At 40.5% G+C, this 18,853-nt stretch overlaps 1 protein-coding gene across 4 annotated transcripts in view; it reads left to right on the forward strand.

The window, feature by feature from the left end:
* Window positions 1–17,145, forward strand: part of CRYL1 (crystallin lambda 1) — a 63,447-nt gene extending 46,302 nt beyond the window's left edge. For 3 of the 4 annotated variants that reach the window (XM_083848448.1, XM_083848449.1, XM_083848450.1), the window contains 2 exons: window positions 12,821–12,927; window positions 14,962–17,145. In XM_083848448.1, the coding sequence (XP_083704574.1) occupies window positions 12,821–12,927; window positions 14,962–15,075 (221 nt within the window). In that variant the 3' untranslated portion in view covers window positions 15,076–17,145. The other variant, XM_083848451.1, reaches the window with a different exon arrangement.
* Window positions 17,146–18,853: the final 1,708 nt, after the last annotated feature.

Genomic DNA, 18,853 nt, shown 5'->3' on the forward strand with positions numbered 1-18,853 from the left:
CACCAGCTGTGTACCTCATTTTTCCAAGATCTGTCCCAGTGCTTTGAAACCATTGCTGTACACGTAGTTCAGGACTGTGTGAGTGTCAGGAAAAAGTGTATCTGATAATCCCATGTCAACAGAAACTTGCTTTCCATAGGTGAGTGCCTTTTTTTTTTCCTTTGAGGAACTGGTAGCAAAAGGTTCACTGTAAGTATGGCTGGTGCTGGTTTAATTTAAACTGGTTTAGTTCTTGAAGTGAAATTGTTTCTGTCTGCAAAACACTGTGCTTACAAAGTTGAATTAGTTGAAGCAGTCAGGTAACAGTTCAACATGTCTTGCATAATCAAGACAGATTTTACGTGTTTCTGGAATTGTGTATATATAAATCCAAGCTAAATAAAAAGTGAATTGCATAAAATGAAATCAAAATTAGAGACTGGGGCCACAAAGGTTTAAGCAATAAATGTTACAAAACGTGAATGATCTTTACTTCCTAAAGACTACCTAAACAGATTTTTAATTTTTTTTATGTTGTGGGCTGTCTTTATTCTGCTTTTGTATTGTCCTTGACATGGCAGTCCCCTTCTCCATAGATGGATCTTTCAGGAACTGCTGCAGTGCATAAGAATACAATAATGAAATGAAAATAAGAAACCAAGGTTGTAAAATATCAGTGGAAAAAAGGAGTGTTTTATGACTTATTGATCAGTCACTTTGCAAAAAATTGTCTCTTAAGGGCAAATTGGCAATTTTGACATGAATGTGGAGCTGTGTCCTCCACCAGAGGCTTTCAGCTTGTCAGTTTGGTGGCATACCAGTAAATTAAATGTCACAAAGTGTTTGCTTTTGTGCAATTGTTAGGGGAAACAACATCCATCCATCTAAGTAGAGGCATCTTCCTAAAAGCTTCCCCAAGAAATTTTCCAGTAGTTTCTCCACTGAATATAGACTTACTCAATATAAAGCATATGCATTCTTTAGATAGATCAGAACAGATGCACACTGCACAATCCTTAAACACAGCAATCTACGTGGAGTCCTGCAGGCCAGGGTTCTCCAGACCTTGCCACCTGATTCCACTAACCTGCCATGCTTCCTCTGCATGAACTGTCTTTGTGCAGGTGGTTCTGTCAGAGCAACTTGCTGAACTGCCTCAACTAAAGCATAAAAACAGAACATGTGTATTAATACCAGAAAAAAAAATGGTTTCAGAGGCTGAATCATTCCTGGGTATCCTTTATCTTATTTTATATATAATCTTAGAATTAAGGATCATGGATTTAAAAAAAATTTACTTGAGATGAATGGAATTTATAATCATTTGGGTTGGTTTTGATATTCTTCCTGGAGTGCCCTTTGACATTTAATGCTCCATCGTGATTCAGCTTAGTTTCCTTCTTCCCACCAGGAAGTAGTTACTGTTACAAAAACACTTCTGAAATTTGCCATCTCAAACCAGTTTCAAGTAGCATTTGCAACTGGTAGGTAGGTTGCTTATTCATGGCAGAGATTATCCAGATTCTAGATTAATGCTACGTTTTGTTAGGAATATTAGTATTCAAGATCAGAGGAGGAAAATTTACAAAATAGAATCGAGGAGACTGATAAACCCAAAGAGTAGCTTTGTGGTGGGTTTGCAAAATACAAAGCCAAAATATACCTATATAGTTATTTTAGCATTATATAACATTTTCAATTAAAAATTACTTTGATATAACGTAACTAGTACACTTGTGAACTGGGCCACTTGCTGACAAGGTGCTTTTGTGTTTGTTCAGTAACTTTGATCATGAGAAGTATTCCTTTGCTCCTGATCTAGCAGATGCCTTTTCTTCAACTCCAGAGCTGCTTCAGTTTGTGCTGGCAGACTTATTCAAGCTGCTGCTCTCATCAGAGACAGTTCTACATAAAAATTGCTGATGTCAGGACACACGATGGCTTATGGTCACACTTATACCACTGCCAACTTCTTTGTTTGCCCAGAATTGCTTCCCATAGTAAGGAATAGCATGGACCTCACCTGCTTGCCCAGGACAGCACTCTCATGATGCATTGCACTAAGTATCTATTTTTGAGCAGCAGAGAGAAATGGAGATGGAGATACCTCTGCTCTCCTGCTTGTTTGCCTGTCCAGCAGGTTTACCAGCTTCACAGCAGCTACCTTTCTAGACTTAAGATGTTAATTTCCCACAATCTTAACCTCACTGCTTAGCAAATCAATGAGGAAGCATAGTAGGGATGCAGGAAGCATGAGAGGAAAACAGTGTTTGTGGGAGATCCTGGAAGGTGGGGAAGACCGTTTTTCTCTGTAAGGGCGGTGTGATATTTTTGTTTGGTTTTGAATAAAGAATATTACTCCAAAGATTTCTTTTGAAGTCAGCGTTAATTTGACATGCAATACATCAAGATCCTCCCATGAACCTCCTATGTGCTAATGCCAGGGTTCCCATGTGTTAGTTCTTCAGTCCTTTCCTGCATACTCATAAGTAGCTTTATCAAAAGCTATTATCTAGGCCACCTTAGACTACCAGTTAATCCATGCGTGAGTAATGGGAATTCTGAATATATGGCTGTGAGCCAACAGCTTTGAACATCAAAGTGATAATGTCAAGCCACTAAAAGGAGCAGAAGCAGCAACAGCAACTTGAGAACTGAATGGCAACAGACACAAAGGTAACCCCCCTTTAAAAAAAAAAAGGCACATTCAATTTACATATCATAATGTTGATTGTTGGTTTCACTTTCAGTAAGCTGTTTTTTGAGTTTCATCTTATGATTTCTCATGGCAGTAGCACAACAAATGCCGTTAAGTTCCTTTTACAAGGAACATGGATAGACTTCAGTAGAGTCATTCTACCTGTTTCCTTATTGAGGGATTATGTTAGCAGACAGTGTCCCTCCTGTATATGTGCCTGTATCATTAAAATATACATCCATCAACATTTATCACACAATCTTTACTAATTTTACTTACATCAATAAAAAGAATTCTTCATACCAGAAACAGTTCCATGATAGTTACCTGTGAAGATATTTAATATGATTTTGAAGGTTGGAATAGATGATGATAAAAGTTATTTCCAAACTAAATGCTTCTATTATGCAGCCTCAGTAAGATTGTATCTCCTATTTCTTGAACTGGCAATTGCTTTTAAGACCTTAGAAAAAATCATCTGTAAAACCAGAGGCCGGAGCAACATATACAGTATTTTACATGTTTGCAGCAGAAGTTCTTCATTCATATTTCATAGTTGTCTGTCTTAGGTCTGTTACTTTTATTATTGGGGTATTTAGTGAGCTATAATTATAATTTAATCTTGATCTAAACCTGGTAATATTAGTACAGGAGCTGGATATGGGGAGGTTGAAGGATCTTCGTTGCTATTTTTCTGTATTGTATTTATAAAAACACCATTCCAGATTCATATTCTGCCTGTTATTCACTGTGGTATTTGTGAGGTGTCCATAGCATGGACTGTATGGAAAATGGATTTGATATATGGTCCTTAAAAGCACAGATAGCCAGTAAGCACAGTATGACTCTTTGCGGTCAAAATTTTGCTTCTCTTACTGGAAGAAAGAATGCTAACTCATTTTAGAAGCACCTGTCAGATGAATAGGTTTTGGATGATAGGAGTAGAGTGATTGTGTTGTATGAAAGGCACAAAGGATCAAAGAAAAAGAGGGAGAATTATAACCCATAATTCAAAGCAAGGTTTTTCTTGCCTGATTTGGCAAAACATAGCCAAGTATGTATTTTAACAATTATGGTAGACATATATGCTGTCTAGTTCTAAAGCATAGGTTATTTTCATTGTTACGTCCTCTGGATTAATTCCTCCATAAAGGGAGCAAACAAAGATTCAACCCAGTTCAGGAGCTTTTGTGACACAAGTAAGCAGAATCTCATTAGGTTAAGGTAGTCAAATCAAAGAAAAGGAAGATTGCCCCTCTTTCTGTCTAGGTCATGTGTTGTGTTTTATGATACTGAAATATCTCCATTTATTTCAGGAATACTTGTAGAGCTGAGATGATCACAGTGATACATAATCCTACAATCTCTTCTTTCATGTGCCCACCAGTTATTTCATACCTGTTTACTCACATTGTTTGCTTTCCAATAGGGTGATTAAAGCAGTTTATAGTCTCCTAGAACTGCTGTTTGCATCTGCAGCTGGAGGCTTTTTCTATGAGAATGCTTGTGTACAGTAAGCAAAGGTTATTCTTTTTTATTTTGATTTTTCAGTGCAGTGGCTGGTTTCACCAGTTTCCCACTATGGACCATTAGGTGCAAAGTGGGTCTCTCCATCTTCTGAAGGGACCAACTTATCTTGCACAGGAATTCTACATGTTTTTTTGCTCAAGCGATCACGATAAAGCTCTGATTCTCAAGAACCCATCTCAGTGCCTTCTTCTCCCTTGTGCTAGCAGAGGAATTTGCATGCTCATCAAGTGACCTGGTCTATGGAGCTCATCCCATATACGAAGCTGATCTAACAAAAGGAATATTTGTACACTGCTACTGAGATATTAACACAGCACCAGTGAGAATAAAACTTTTTTGTTGCTACGACTGTCTTAGTGTAGTTGAAAGCATTCATGCAGCTTAAGTAACCTCACATGGAATTAATGTAGGGTAGCAAGTGTCCTGTGAATTCACACCCCTAACTGAGAGCATACATTTGTGTCCGAACACACCCTTGATGAAGATAGGATTACAGGTAGAAAGTTTTCCTCAGACTTACAATGTCAGCAAAACAAAGAGGTTGGGACTTTTTTCTCTGAACATATGCTAGCCATGACAAATTCCTCCATGGTGTTCCTGAAGTACACCCCTTTTTTCCGATCTTATCTATACTCATCTTCAGTCTTACGAAGTGCAACCTCTTCTTAGATTTTACCTGCTAAAATGACCCCACCCCAGTCTTTTCAAATATTTGATGTTACATCAGTGGCTTGACCATCTTGCCTTCTGTTTTTGAGTCATTACAGTATCTTCTTATTACATTGCTCATCAGATTTAAAAGTAGTCAAGTTAATGCCACTGTCTCTTTTTCTGTCTCACAAACATCTCAGTGCCTTCCTCATTTTGCCCCACGTGTAATGTCCTTGCCAAACTAGTTTACCAAGTTTGTTTGCTTGCATCCTTCAGCCTTCGTGCCTGTTGTCCTTCTTATAAAGAAGGAAGGAGACTTAGCATACAAGAAGCTAAGTTACTTGAAGCTCTTTACATGCTGTAATGCATGAACTACATAATGCATGTGCTACCTTTTATGTTGCAATGTTTTCCCTTCTTTTTCACTGTTCCTCCCATTGTCTCTATATATAGCACCTTCACTTACAAAGAGGTCTTCTAAAGGGCAAAAAGCATTTTATGCATACTTCTAAGCTAAAAGTCCATCCAGAGTTCCTTTTCTTTTCCATCCTCAATGCCCCGTTCATCTTGATGCAACTAGAGGCATTTCACTAATACCTATGTTTGCATCACACCAGTGCAAGTCCTTTAGGTGAGTACCTGCAAACCAGAAGTGTAGCTTATTCTTCCTTTGGCGGTGGTATAAAAGAGCCTTGCATTTCCTATTGGGCAAGGTATGGGCAGCTAAAGAGCCTTGAATGAATGCCCTCATCTCATGGTAACATGTTCTTTTAACTGCACTGTACCAGGCAGAAATGCTGAGCGGGATAGAGACTTCCATGGTAGCTAGAATGTACCCCTTTTCATCTCTGTAATCCACATCTGCTGCTCCCTTAAAACACCTTGTTATTCCTTCCTCTTCTTCCCCTCTTCACCATAGTTGGAAGCGTGGTAGAAGGGAGATTCAGGGGACTCCTGCCTTCTCTGGAGGTATTTCTGTTCTGTGGTTGTAGTTCTCAGGTGCCTTCTGCAACATCTGCCTTCTTTCCCAGCTGCCTCTTTCCAACATGGATAGGTCAGTGTGCAAGGAAGACAGAGGTTAGACAGGGAGACAACAAACCACATGGGTAAAAGGAAACTGTTGGCATTCCTGTACTGCAAGTTGTTCCCTCTTTGTCTGAGATGCATCTGTTGTCATTCTTATTTTTCCAGTTGGAGATAATGAGGCATAGTAACTGGATGCAAGGAAAGATGGTGAGTGTCTTTAATAGCCCTATTTGCCACCATTTTCCTGTTTCTCCAGCTCCCAGGTGCTGCCATGTCTTATCTCACACTGTTTACAGATGCTAATTCATCCAGCTTTAGATGCTGTCTGGGTAGTATCAACAAGGATTAAAGTTAAAGGGACTCTGTCATACTTGTTTTCCATCTTCTGGTCCCTATGCTCCAGTCAAGTGCTCTTCTCATCCACCTTTGCAGTAGCCCTGACCTTTGAGTCAAGGAACTCTCAAGTCTGAAGATCTGGAGTCAAATATTTATCATTTTGAGTTTGCGTTTGAAAAGCAAAGCGATTTTTCCAGCAATATCCCCCATTGCTCAAGCAGTTTCTTAAAGCTGGCAGCATAGTTTTGATCTTGACTACTTATATCAAGTCAAACATTGTGTGTCTCTTGAGATTTCACGCTGGGAGTGCTATCTTGAGTTACCTATTTTGAAATGACTTTATTTTTTTTAAAGTCTTTGAGTAGTACTATGTGTATATTCAACTTTCAGTGCGTTCCCTTCTCCTGAGACTGGAAGGTGTTTGCATAGAGCATCCACACCATTTGGCAAGCAGCATATACATGCCTGTGTGTTGCTATTTCAGCCACAATGTTGTGGTAAACTATATTGCTGCTCTTCTCTCCAGCCATAATACTTTGTTTTTATCTTTTCTTGTTTTGATGACTTTGCTTAAGGCTTCTTTTCATTCATACACTGCATGCAGTGAGTGAATTGTATTACCCAACCTGCGTTTGGCATGTCTTTGTTACCTTGGTGAGATACACCCACCCAGAAATTATTCTGATTCATTCATGCTGTAGGTGAGCTGCCAGTAGGAGCTCAATTTCCAGGACTAGCTGGCTGAGTGAGCTTTGAAGGCCATCTCCAACCCAGGAGTTCACATCCACTAGGTAAACAGATAAGCCAAATCCAAGCATTCTGCTTCCCAAAATACTAATGTTCTCTCTTTAGGCTGAGGCTCCTGAAAAAAAATGCTGACACAGACTTCTGTTCTACCTTCTCTTGACTGTACAAGAATTGGAACTACTCAGATCTATGGTATTATTACACAGGCTGACCAGGTGGTTGAGAGGTTCACCTTGGGTTCTGGAAAATTACCAATCCCAAACTATTCAGCATTCATCTAGGTGTCATAGGCTTGTGTCAGCTGTTTAAGCACCAGAATAACTGGTAACTGACACTACTTTGTTTACCATTCATTCGATTACTAATTGCTTGAATTGCCATGTTTGGCTGAATAGCGATTCCTGCTTTTGTGATTGTCCAGCTGGCAACAGCTGCTGCTAGCAGCTGTGCGTTAGCAAGGTGCCCATACAGTTCTGCACTCCTCAGCGTCAGCCATTTCTACTTCTGTATCTGGGAACTTTCTGTGACGTTGCAGAGTGTGGGGGCAAACATTTTGCTCAGACTCTTCACTGTTACAAAAAGAAGCTCACATGAGTAAGGTGAAATGTAAGTGTCATCATCTTGTGGTTGATGCATGAGTATCATTCAGAATATCTGCTGCAGGTTGATCTAGGTTGGCTTTAGGTGCCAGAGTCTGTGAACCTAGCTGTTAAGAGGTAGCAGACAGGCCCTTTATGCTAATTATGCTAATAACAGGGTATGGTCAGTGTTCCAATAACCAGTGGTCCTTTGCAGAGATTTTGTGGAGGAGGATGGTCTCTGCTTATGCCCTCAATGAAGAGATAAAATTATATCACAGCTTGTTCAACATCCCACAATAATGCTTCTCTTCCTGAATCACACTTCCTGTCAATGATGTTTTGGAGGCCACTAGGCAATTTGAATGGTTCTGGCTTTGTTCAGTTTTCTTGACTGACACACATAAAAAGTTACATACAACTGATAAAATATATCAGTTCTCTAGTTATGTGGAAGCTTTCTATTTTGTTTGATTTGTATGACCAGCTGTCCTACTTTTTTTTTTTTGTGTGTGTGTTGGAGAAGACCAGAACATGCCAGAGAGGGTTCAAGGAGCAGGTGTGCTCCATGGGTAGATAGATAACAGAAGGAGGCAGGTTGACTAAATGCTGATTGGTATGCTCTTGGCACCACATATAGCTTCAGGATACTACAAGGTTGTCCTTTTTCTCAGAGTTTCTTTCCTTCTGACACTGGAGCATGTTTCTAATCCATTTTTGAAGAGGGTTCAATGCGCTCAAATCTTCCCAGGTTGCTCTCTTGCAATGGATATGTTCCCCCATTCTCTCCCTTTGGTTGTTTGTGATGATCATCCTAACTTCAGAGTGCTAATTTCTTAATGGAAGCATCTGTCTTTTGAAAGTTCTTCCGTCTCAGGTCCAGGAACAACAACATTCTCCATACTCTTACTGACCTCAGAAGCCTTTTGGAATGCATGTACTTCAGCGATTTCAGGCTAAGAGGCGTGCTGTGCCATATAAGTATTGTAGTTTATGATTCATGGTTGCCAGTAGTCTGAGGTTTCCGTTCCTTCATCCACCTTTAACCTCAGCCATTTAGGGTTAGACAGGTGTGACTTCTGTGGTATTGATACCACACAGTATTGCATTCCAAGGAACTGTTTGTAAGCTGTTCAGGAAAGAGACTACTTAATGACCTGACCTAGGATTCTTTGGTGCGGTAGTCAGGCCACCCCACTTAAGTTTCTCACATTTTGTGGTTGGATAAGACCACGATGAGTTCAGACTCATGCTTCTCAGTCTGTACAATTTCCTGAGCCTTCGTGAAAGAGTTGGTGACTGTCCCCACCTGCCTTTGTTTTCTGGAGCTTTCTCTTTCTCTTTGCATGGATAATTAGTTACTTAAAATGAAAATGAAGGGTGAAAGTTCTTCAGATCTAAGGTTCTCAGAAAAGGCAATTTGTCACAAACTTTTAGTGGATATTCAGAACTTCCCGTCTCAGATTTATGTTATTCATTGGGATAATCGCATTCTTATTTGTGTTGACTTGCTTACTGACAGAACAGCATCGCTTGTTTACTGTTGTGGTGCAGCTTATGACTTCTAGATTGATGTTCACTGGGAAAGGCTGTCGTGTCCCTTCTTGATTATGTGGTAGTTAGCAGCAGTAAGAAGTCCACTAGATATGTGTGTCTGGCTGAATGACTGAGTTCTCTTTTCGGTACATTTATCATTATAGCTGCTCTCTAATGCCTCAGCACTAATTATTTTGGGATTGCTATTGGAAGCCCTACCTTTGGCCAAGGTCTACTTGACTGCTGTTTTAGCCATCATTACCAGCTAGCTGGTTCTATGGCTCTCTCACTACGTGTTTTCTAGGGTGCTGGTCAGAAGTCGTCAGTCAGAGGCTTTATTTGTCAGCAGGACTTCAGCCTTTGGGTACAGATTCTAATGGGTTTAGATTTCCAGCTTCCCTGCTCCCTTTCTTATCTATCCATTGAATGTAGCTTTCCCAATGGCCATTTTTCTGTGCTAGGATGAAGAAAATTCACACTGTTACAGCTGGTCCTTTTAATGCTCTCTTCTTTAAGACTGGTGTGTCATTGTCAATTTTAATTGGAAAAGTCATTCTTCTCTTTTCTCCAAGCCTCTTGCTACTGGTGCTGAATCTGTATTTTGCACATTTGATGTCAGGAGCCTTTTGGCTGACCTTGTAGATCCTGACCCTTTCAGTAGTGGTGTCTGAGGGTATTTGTTTCCACTGCTGAAAAATGCAGCTGCTCCATGCAACGGCTATCAAAGAGTAAAGTGGGTTATACTGAGAGGTGCTACGTTCAGCTTGTTGCCTACAGGGAATGGGAGTTCTTGGGATGCATGAGTCTGTGTTGTTACAAGTTGAGTTGACTGAACAATGCAACAGGTTGCCCAGAAAGGCAGAGTCTCTCTTTTTGGAGATCTTCAAAAGGCACCTGGATATGGTGCTGGGCAAGCTGCTCTAGGTGTTCCTGCTTGAGCGGGAGTGTTGAACCAGATGAGATCCAGATGTGCCTTGCAACCTCAACCATTCCATGATTGAGTTCTTTCTTCTGAGGTGTAGGGCCTTCCATTTGTCCTTGTTAATTATTTTTTTAAGGTCTCTGTCGACCCATTCTTCCAGCGTAAGTTGTTCTGGATACTTGTCCTCCAGAGTATTGGCTGGTCCTCCCCCTCCCTCCCTAAGGAGCTCCCTAACCATCTCCCTAACCAGCTTAGTATCATTCAAAGACTTAATTACTATTATGCAGTGCAGTTCTCGGGATAGATTCCTGTGGTACTCCACTTTTATTGGCCTCTGAGTAGAGTATAACCCATTAACTGCTACCTTCTGAGCCTGAGCATTCACTGCATCTTTATACATCTAATTATCCAAACATCTAGACCCTAATGTCCTAAGTTTGATACAAGACTATTATGGGATCAGTGTCAAATGCCCTTCTGAAGTTGAAGTAAATGATGTCCGCTACTTTCCCATTACCCATAAATCCAGTGATTTTATAACAGAAGTCAGTGAGGCTGGTCCAATATGATATACCATTGGCAAGTACATGCTGACTGTTAACAATCACTTTCCTCTTATTCCTGTGCCCAAGAATTTGTTTCCAGTCAAGGACTTGCTCCTTGATTTTCTCGGGGACAGAAGTGAGATCAATTGGCCTGTAGTACCCTGGATTGTTCTTCTGACCTTTTCTGAGGATGAGGGCAATATTTGCAATATTTGCTGTCATTTGGGAATCTCAAATGATTTGGTCAATGTATTAATTGTCATGATTTTACAATATGTGGCATTGCAAGGACGTTGGCCATTTCTCTCATATCCTTGAATGCAGTCTGTGTGGTCTGATGGACTCAGGTAGGGCTGAGTTCTTGCAAGTAATCCCTGACTAGATCCTCACCTACTGCTGGTTGCTCTTTTCTCCCTTGAACCCTGCCTCTTAAGCACAGAGGCATGGGAGACCTTGCTGAAGCAAAGAAAGCAATGAGTTACTCAGCATTACCTGTTTCTCCAGTCACTAAGTCACTAATTCAGCAACAGGCCCAGACTTCCCTTGTTCAACCTTTTATTACTAATATAACAGTAGAAGCCCTTCGTGTTATCCTTGACATCTCTGCAAGTCTCAACTGGAGTTGAGCTTTGGCTTTTCTGTCAACATTGCATTGGACGTGCATGGACAGTGTTTTTAAATTTCTCCTTATCTACCTCTCTTCCTGAGAATCAAGGTCTTGCCCTTGGAGGATGCTGTCCTTAAAGAACGGCCAGCTTTCCTGAGGTGCCTCACCCCTCAGAGCAGCATCTCATTGGGATCTCACCAGTTTTCTGAATCAGCTCAAGTCTGCTGCCCCGAAGATCAGGGTCTGTACTCCACTAATACTCTTCCTTACTCCTTTCAGGATCTTCAACTCCAATATTTCGTGGTTGCTACAGTCAAGGCTGCCATTGATTCTCATACCCCAACCAGAACTTCCTTGTTACTGAACAGCAGAGCCAGCTTTGCAGCACCCCTGGTTGGCCCATCCAGTACCTTTATCACGAGGATGTCCCTGACACCCTCCAGAAATAAGCTTGCCTGCTTTTGTTCTTATGTGTTGTCTTCCAGCTTTTTAATTCATCCACCTACTTACCCTGATTGTGTGGATGGCCTGTAACACACTCCCACTGTGAGATCCTCTTTACTGGCCTCTCTGCTGGTGCTGACCCACAAGCTCTCAAGTCTGTCACCCATCCCATAAAAGAGCTCCACAGATCTGAGCTGCTTCTTTACAGAGATAGCAACCCCCCCTCCTTGTCTTCTCTGCCTGTCTTTCCTGAAGAATTTGTGTTGTCCACTGCAACGCTCCAGTGATGTGAGTGATCCCACCACGCCTCAGTTACTCTAACAGTCCCGTCATTGTGTGACCGCACATGGAGCTCTCATCCTGCTTGTTTCCCAGGCTGCATGTGCACTACAGGTGGACTCCTCCTGCCTTGTTCTATTTTTTGTGAGGTTTGTCTTACTGTCCATTCCTTTGTTTTCACCCCAGTACACCCCTTTGTCATCTGACTACAGGTTGTAACGTTGCTTTTCCATTGTTCCTAATATAAAGCTTTCCTCACCAGATCTGCCAGCTTTATGGCAAAGATGCGTTTCCCTCATTTTGTTGGGTGAATCCCATTTTCCTCTAGCAGGGATCAACCCTCAGAGAGGGCTTTGTGGTCATAAAAGCCAAATCCCTTTTGTCACCCGTAGTTGCACAACAAGGTGTTCATCTGCAAGTATCCATCTGTTTCTCCTCAAGCCTTTCTCCTTCAGTGAAGACCACCTGGGTCTCTATGCCTTTGACTCTTTTCCCCAGAGCTTTGCTGCTCTTGATACATTCAAGTTCAATAAATAAAATCAAAAACAGGGATGCTTCACCTGGTAAGACACATACCAAACAGGAGGAGAGAAGAGGTGAGAACATTCTCCCTATGAACACTGTTTGGGGAGGTTTTCTTGTCTCAAGTAACAAAGCACAAGTATACCCATGGTTGCCTACTGCATCCCTCACATAGCGTTGCCTGCTGGTATGGAACATTAATTGGTTTTGCAGTGAAGGCATGTCCTAAATGTTTTTTTCTTGAACTTTAATGAAAGTGCAGTGGATAGAACCCATTTTTCCTTGTGATAACGAGGTGTCTTAGGCATAATAGCACACCGTTTTTGGACTCTTGATTTAAGACAAAGCTTAAGCACAGGTAGTTATTGAAGTTAAAGTAGGAATTTCTGTTCAAGTGTACTTTTTCACTCTTATTTTTAGGTATTTCAAATTATTGTGAAAGATACCGTGAAGGTATGAAACTTGTTTTGAACACCTTTGGACCAGTTCCAGAATTTTCAGGCGAAACTGAGCAGAAAATCAGTCAGGTAAATATATAGAGAGTCAATAGATGCAATGACTTTCAGAACAAAGAATGTTAGCTTTTGTTTTAATGTATGTATAATTTCAATTTACTGTTAGAGGCATCTGTTCTCTGTTTCTTGTGTGAATGTGTACCTTGAGCGAAAAGATCGGTACAGAATGTATATGATTATATAAGTCCCTTTTCCAAAGCACTTTGAAGTACATCAAGGGAATATGATCTAGCAGGTGAGTAACATGACTAGCCAGAGGAGTCAACCGCAAACAACCATGGGTTATTTACATTAAATCCCCCACGCTATTTCTTATTGTGTCTGTTCTGTCCTCTACTGTTATATGCACAGCTCCGAATTTCCTTTCCTACACAATGACTTTTCTCCCTGTGTCTTCCTCTTACTCAATCTTCCTGCATAAGTCCTATAGCTTTTCTCCTCCAGCTGTTCTATTGACTTAGTATATTTACAAACTAGATCTTCAGTCTGTAATGCATACAAAGGTGTGTTTACGTTAAGCATGCTTACAGAAAAGATGTGTTTTTTAAGTGCTATGCTGTATCAGGACCCAGTTTGTCTATTATGTTTCAAAGCCAACAATTTGTTTATATTCACCATATAGGATATTATGTGTCCATAGCAGTTAACTCTGAAGTATTGCCATTTCCTAATTCTACCTTTTCATCATTGCCTTTTTTAATGCTTTGCTGAAGAACGTGTGTATGTAATAAACTGTTTATGTTTAACTGTCACAGATTAATTCCACGTATGCAGGCAATCTGTCTGGAAAATAGCTTTTTTGTTCCTCTTTGTTAATGCAATTTCAACATCAGCTCTGTTAAAAAGGAAGATTCTTCTATGCTTAAACAATATAGTCTGCTTGTAATAACAATCTGTGACAACTGTGGAGTTATTCACAATTAGAAGCTTTTAATTAGAATGAAACAGGTTGGTTTTCTTTATGGAATGCCAGATTCCAGTTCAGCATCTGTTTCTGTGTCTATTATCTACAGTGTTCAATGCCAAAGATGAGCTTGCAAGAATCCTCTCTTAAGTGTAAAACATTAAACATCTCTTATCTTACTCATCTATCCCTCCCCCAGATTTTTTTTTTTTCTGGAGTGACTGCAACTTGCCAATTATTAGTAGCAGAACCAGGTTTTATCCAGTTTCTCAACAATTGCCTTTTAAACCTAAGACCTCAGGTGCTGCTTTGGCAAAGATGGCCTTGTAATCTGTACCTCCACTCTCAAACACAGCTTTTTTTCCTTAAATGAAAATCTGTTTCCCTTGTGCTAGCTTGCTTGAGTTTTCTATCTGTTCTTCTACTTTCAGTGATGTATTTAACAGATACATCTAGGCAGCTTTGTTTATGCACTCAGAAGCAAAGCACTTCTTTTTCCCCTCCATTTACTTGCAAATAATATTTCTGCCTTCTGATTCGTTCAGGCTTCTATCTTTGGACCCTCAAATAATGCTCTATGTTCTTTCCCCCATTTTCCATTAAAAAAATAAAATAAAATAAAATTCTGGGTTTGTTACATCTCTTTCCCTGTCATTTCAACTGTAACTGTCATTCCTAAAACAAATGTTTTCAAAAAAAATGTTATCTCCCATTACATTTATTAGGAGCCAGAAGAGAGACTGCAGCTTTAAATACACATACACAAATTTGGTTTAGAGTATATGTTTAGCCACGTAAAAGGCCAGGCGGCCTCCTTCCTACTTAATGAAAGATTATTGTCAAGTAGGCGAGACAGTGGCTGTGTGGGGTAAACTAAGAAAAGAAACTGATGCACTGATGTTTCTGTAGACACGTTCATTGCGACATTCAAGCCAACCTTCTCCAAGTGGGAGCACTTCTCTCATACATTTTAGCTAATTTCCAGTCAGCCTTGTGAAGAATTAGTGGCCTATTGCTTGTGATAGACTATGTTACAGTGTGTGTTGAAGGTTACTTGGTCTGATGCAGTGAAAGCAAGAAAACAATCCTGTTTACTACTCAGGAAAATGAGATTTAACCATCTCTTAAATTTTCTGTTTCAGGCAATGTCTGAAAAAATTCCAGTTGTTCCGAAACACCTCAATGCCAGGAGAGAATGGAGAGATGAATGTCTTACTGGTCTTGCCAAGCTGAAAAAACAAATGTCATCTAACTGAGGTGCACCTCGTCTAACAGGAGAGACCAAATGAAGAGCAGTTCTTCATAAAAAGTGGAAAATTTTGGTCACACAGAAGAGGAGACTGAATGTACAAGCAGTGATATGCACTTGTGTGGAGACCAAAGAAACTTTTGGTCCAATTTTGTCATGACATAATTCATGAGTAACTGGAAACAGTTATTAAAAGTTCAGTTAAAACTTTATCAAATTATATATATGCATTGGATGTGCAAGCATTAAGTAGCTTTAGCAGTATGAATATTGTGCAATGCTGGAACACAATCATGTTTTAATGCATTTTTTCAGCTTGCTTAGAAATTCAGCGCTTGAACAATATTTGCTTATGCAGGGATCTGAAATTGGCAAACATCAGCTGTTTGTCACTGGAGAAAACAAGCCCTCACCCGCCAATCAGCGTGGCAGTGAGGTTAATTTGTAAAGCACTGACTGTAGGTAGGGGGAGGTTGTGTTAAGCAAAGAGTAGATTTGCTGGCCAGTGAGCTGAGACCTCAGCAGCAGTAAGCGTCACTTCAGCTTAGCTCTGTAACCCTTCCACAATGTAAGGGAAAGAATTATTCGTCCTTTCCCTCCCTTTGGCACTTCTGTACTAGTGTGATGATCTAAATGTGAGTAAATAGATCCTTCCCTCACCCCCTTCTTCTAGTTCTGAAGATTTACCAGAGACCTGTACTCAGTTCTTCAGACCATGCACTTGATAACCCATGGCTTTGCCCAAACTTCAGTCAGGTATGACTACCTGTCAGTAGGCATTGCTATGTAGACATATGATCTATTGTAAGATTTGCCTATGAGAAATCAAGTAATGTGATTGAAAGTTTTTTGGGGAGATGATGTGGTAGAGTGGATTGGTCTGGACTCTTCCAGGCTACTCCATAACCTTCTGAGTGATCTTGGGAAGCCAGTTCACCTCTTTGTTTCCTCGTCTATTTTGTACATCAGAAACAATGACTGTTTCTTTAGGGCTCAGCTGTAGAACCCAGGTATCTGATATCTTGCTCCCCTAGAGAAGGAAAGATGCAGTGGCTTAGGTGTAGTGCTTAAGCTTTACTGCTGGCCTTCCTACAGGAGGCAGAAAGTTTGTGCAAGGCTGGAGTGTGCACCTGGAGGTAGTAGTGTCTTCTGTTGCTGCAGTGGCAAGCTTCAGTCCACAGCGGACGAAGTTGTCTTACAAATATGTGTACCATGTAATATAGCTGGATTTTGATTTTAGCTGGAACCTTAGGGCAGCATTGTTATGCAGATAATAACTCAAAACAGTGCATTGCACCCACGTTACTCGAGTTAAGCATTTCTGAATTTTGTGCCAGCTGGTCACATACCTTCAGTCACAGCACAGATCCCAAAGCGTTAAGCTCTTGCTTTGCTAATGCTCAGCTCAGGGGCATTTCAAATCTTGTTCATTACAGAAGATGCAGATACACAAACAGGTTACCGCAGCTTAATTAGTTCTGGTGCTGAACAGCAGCAGTGTCTGCATGTGCACACTAACACCACTTAGTTCTGCGCAGGTTGCAATGAACAAGACCTGAGATAAATTGCGTCGCCTGATGCACGTGGTGGGCCAAGAGCACACCTCTGGATGTGAAGCATGGGATGGGAGGCATGATGCAGAGATTGTGCTATGCTCTTTTATAATCAGCAGAGAGAAAGGAGAATTTGTAAGTTCAATTTATTTTATCCCAGTTTTAACCTAAAATTGTCAGATTTCTTCTAATGCTTTTTATTGTCACAGTGACAGGCACAACCTTCATTTAGCCATCTGAAGTTGGGGACGTCAGCCCTTGCTCTTGGTGCCTTATTAAACAATAATAAATTAATTGAGGCTGATTTCCTCATTTGATGTATGTTTTGTATTTTAGACAAGGCCTTAGAAGGTTCCAATTACTTTCAAGATCAGACCTGTTCCGCTGTGAGCATACGACACTGTCATAACTAATTAGCTCGCATTGCTTTTTTCTGAGATACTTTAAAACTCGATCGTGTCATCAAATATTTGCCTCCATTTTTATTATTTGCTAATGAATAAAAGATTTTAATGAGAAAGGCATTCTCCTGTGGTCTTGTGTGATGCTCTAGTGGCAGGACTACATCCGTGTCTTCAGAAACCAGTGCCTTGATAAAACAATTTATTGAAGTCGATGGGAATAAATAGGCAAGAAATAATGTGCAGTCTCCAGCATTTTTTCAATCTTTCAATCAAATTGTGTGGGTGACCACTTGCTGCAGACACCGGGCCCTGCTACAAGGGAGTGGTTTTCTGTCTGGGCAAAAGCCTTAGGAAGGAACAGGAGAGTGCCAGAACGCTCCTGTGCGGTGACCCAGCTCCTCGCCAGGTCAGGACACAGCAAAGCTCACTTCAGAGCACTGCTCCCCACCCAGGTTCACAGCTTCTGGTGGGGGAGAGGCTCAGCAAAAAAATGTATTCTACCTAGCATTTGCTTAGGATTTGAAGCACACAAAATTACTAGCTGATAAATACAACAACAACTGGAAAATGTTAAGAAAAGTTAGCCAAAAGGATAAGATGGGCTCTCTTCTTCCCAAGGTTTTGTACCCTATTCACAATTAATCCCTTTTAATCAGCAGGAGGTTGGACCAGAGACCTCCTAAGCTCCCTTCCAGCCTCAGCTATCCTAACTCCAAGTTTCCTTTGATTTTGGCCTATTTTGTATCAAAAGTTGCTGTGGCTTATGCAAATTATCTCCAAAGAATATATAGATAGATAGATAGATAGATTAGTTCAAATTATCACATTAATTGAGGACTTTATAACTTAAATTGTAACTGAAATTTAGGATGGTTTGAATGGATGGAAATACATTCTTTTTTTTTTTTTCCATGTATTTTCTTGGGAAGAAAAATTTAATGTCATTAAATTGGCATGGCTTTTTACATATAAGGAATTCCTTACAGAAAACTTTGACCCACCAAAAATTCCCTGGGAGGATGTGGTGCTGTGTTCACGTTGTGCAACATCTCCCCTTCTTGGGGCTGCTGTGAGGAGCAGTGGGTTGCCCAGGATAGATTCCTCTTATTTCCAGAGGCAGGAGATCACAGAAATTTTTCACAGGGTTTGCTCTCAAGGTCTGAATTGGCCTTTTGGGATACAAACTCCTAGTTTCTAGTCTTGCTAGAAAGCTTTCTTTTTTTCTTGCCTTTTTTTTTCCTCCCTGATTTTTCCTCTTCAGTCTTGCCTTCTCTCTCTCCTTCCTATCCTCTCTCCCATTTCACTTTTTTCCTTTACTTTCCCCTCTTGGCTCTTAGCTTCCCCTAACAGTCCATCACTAACTACTTCCAGGGTATTTAGCTGCTAATTTGCAAGGAACTGCTTGTAGGCCTGTGCAATTGGTCTGCTAATTGGGTGTTGAAGAATCCCTTCTGGGGAGCAACTTGCTGGAGCTGAACTGCTTGTTAGATACAAATCCTGATTCTGATAAATTAATTGGTTTAATTACTTTCAAATTTGTGTCACTCCTTTTATCCCATGATTTTTTCCCATTATTTTTTTTTCCTCAAATGCAATAGACTTGCGGTGATAGACTGCACCTCGAGTGTGTTACGGGGACTTTTAACACCAACAGTCCTAGCAAGTTGCAGAACTACCCCAGCTAAGGTCAAATATTTATTTTGTTTGATTATTAGCAGAAGAAGCAAGGTTCAAGCAATTGTTCGGTGGTAAACTAAGAGATATTTTGAAAGAATTTATCGTGTTTTTTTTTTACATAACTGCGTATTTTAGGATCCTGTATTGTTTT

Source organism: Anser anser (assembly GCF_964211835.1).
Source record: "Anser anser genome assembly, chromosome: 1".
In the NCBI taxonomy this organism is placed as follows: domain Eukaryota; kingdom Metazoa; phylum Chordata; class Aves; order Anseriformes; family Anatidae; genus Anser; species Anser anser.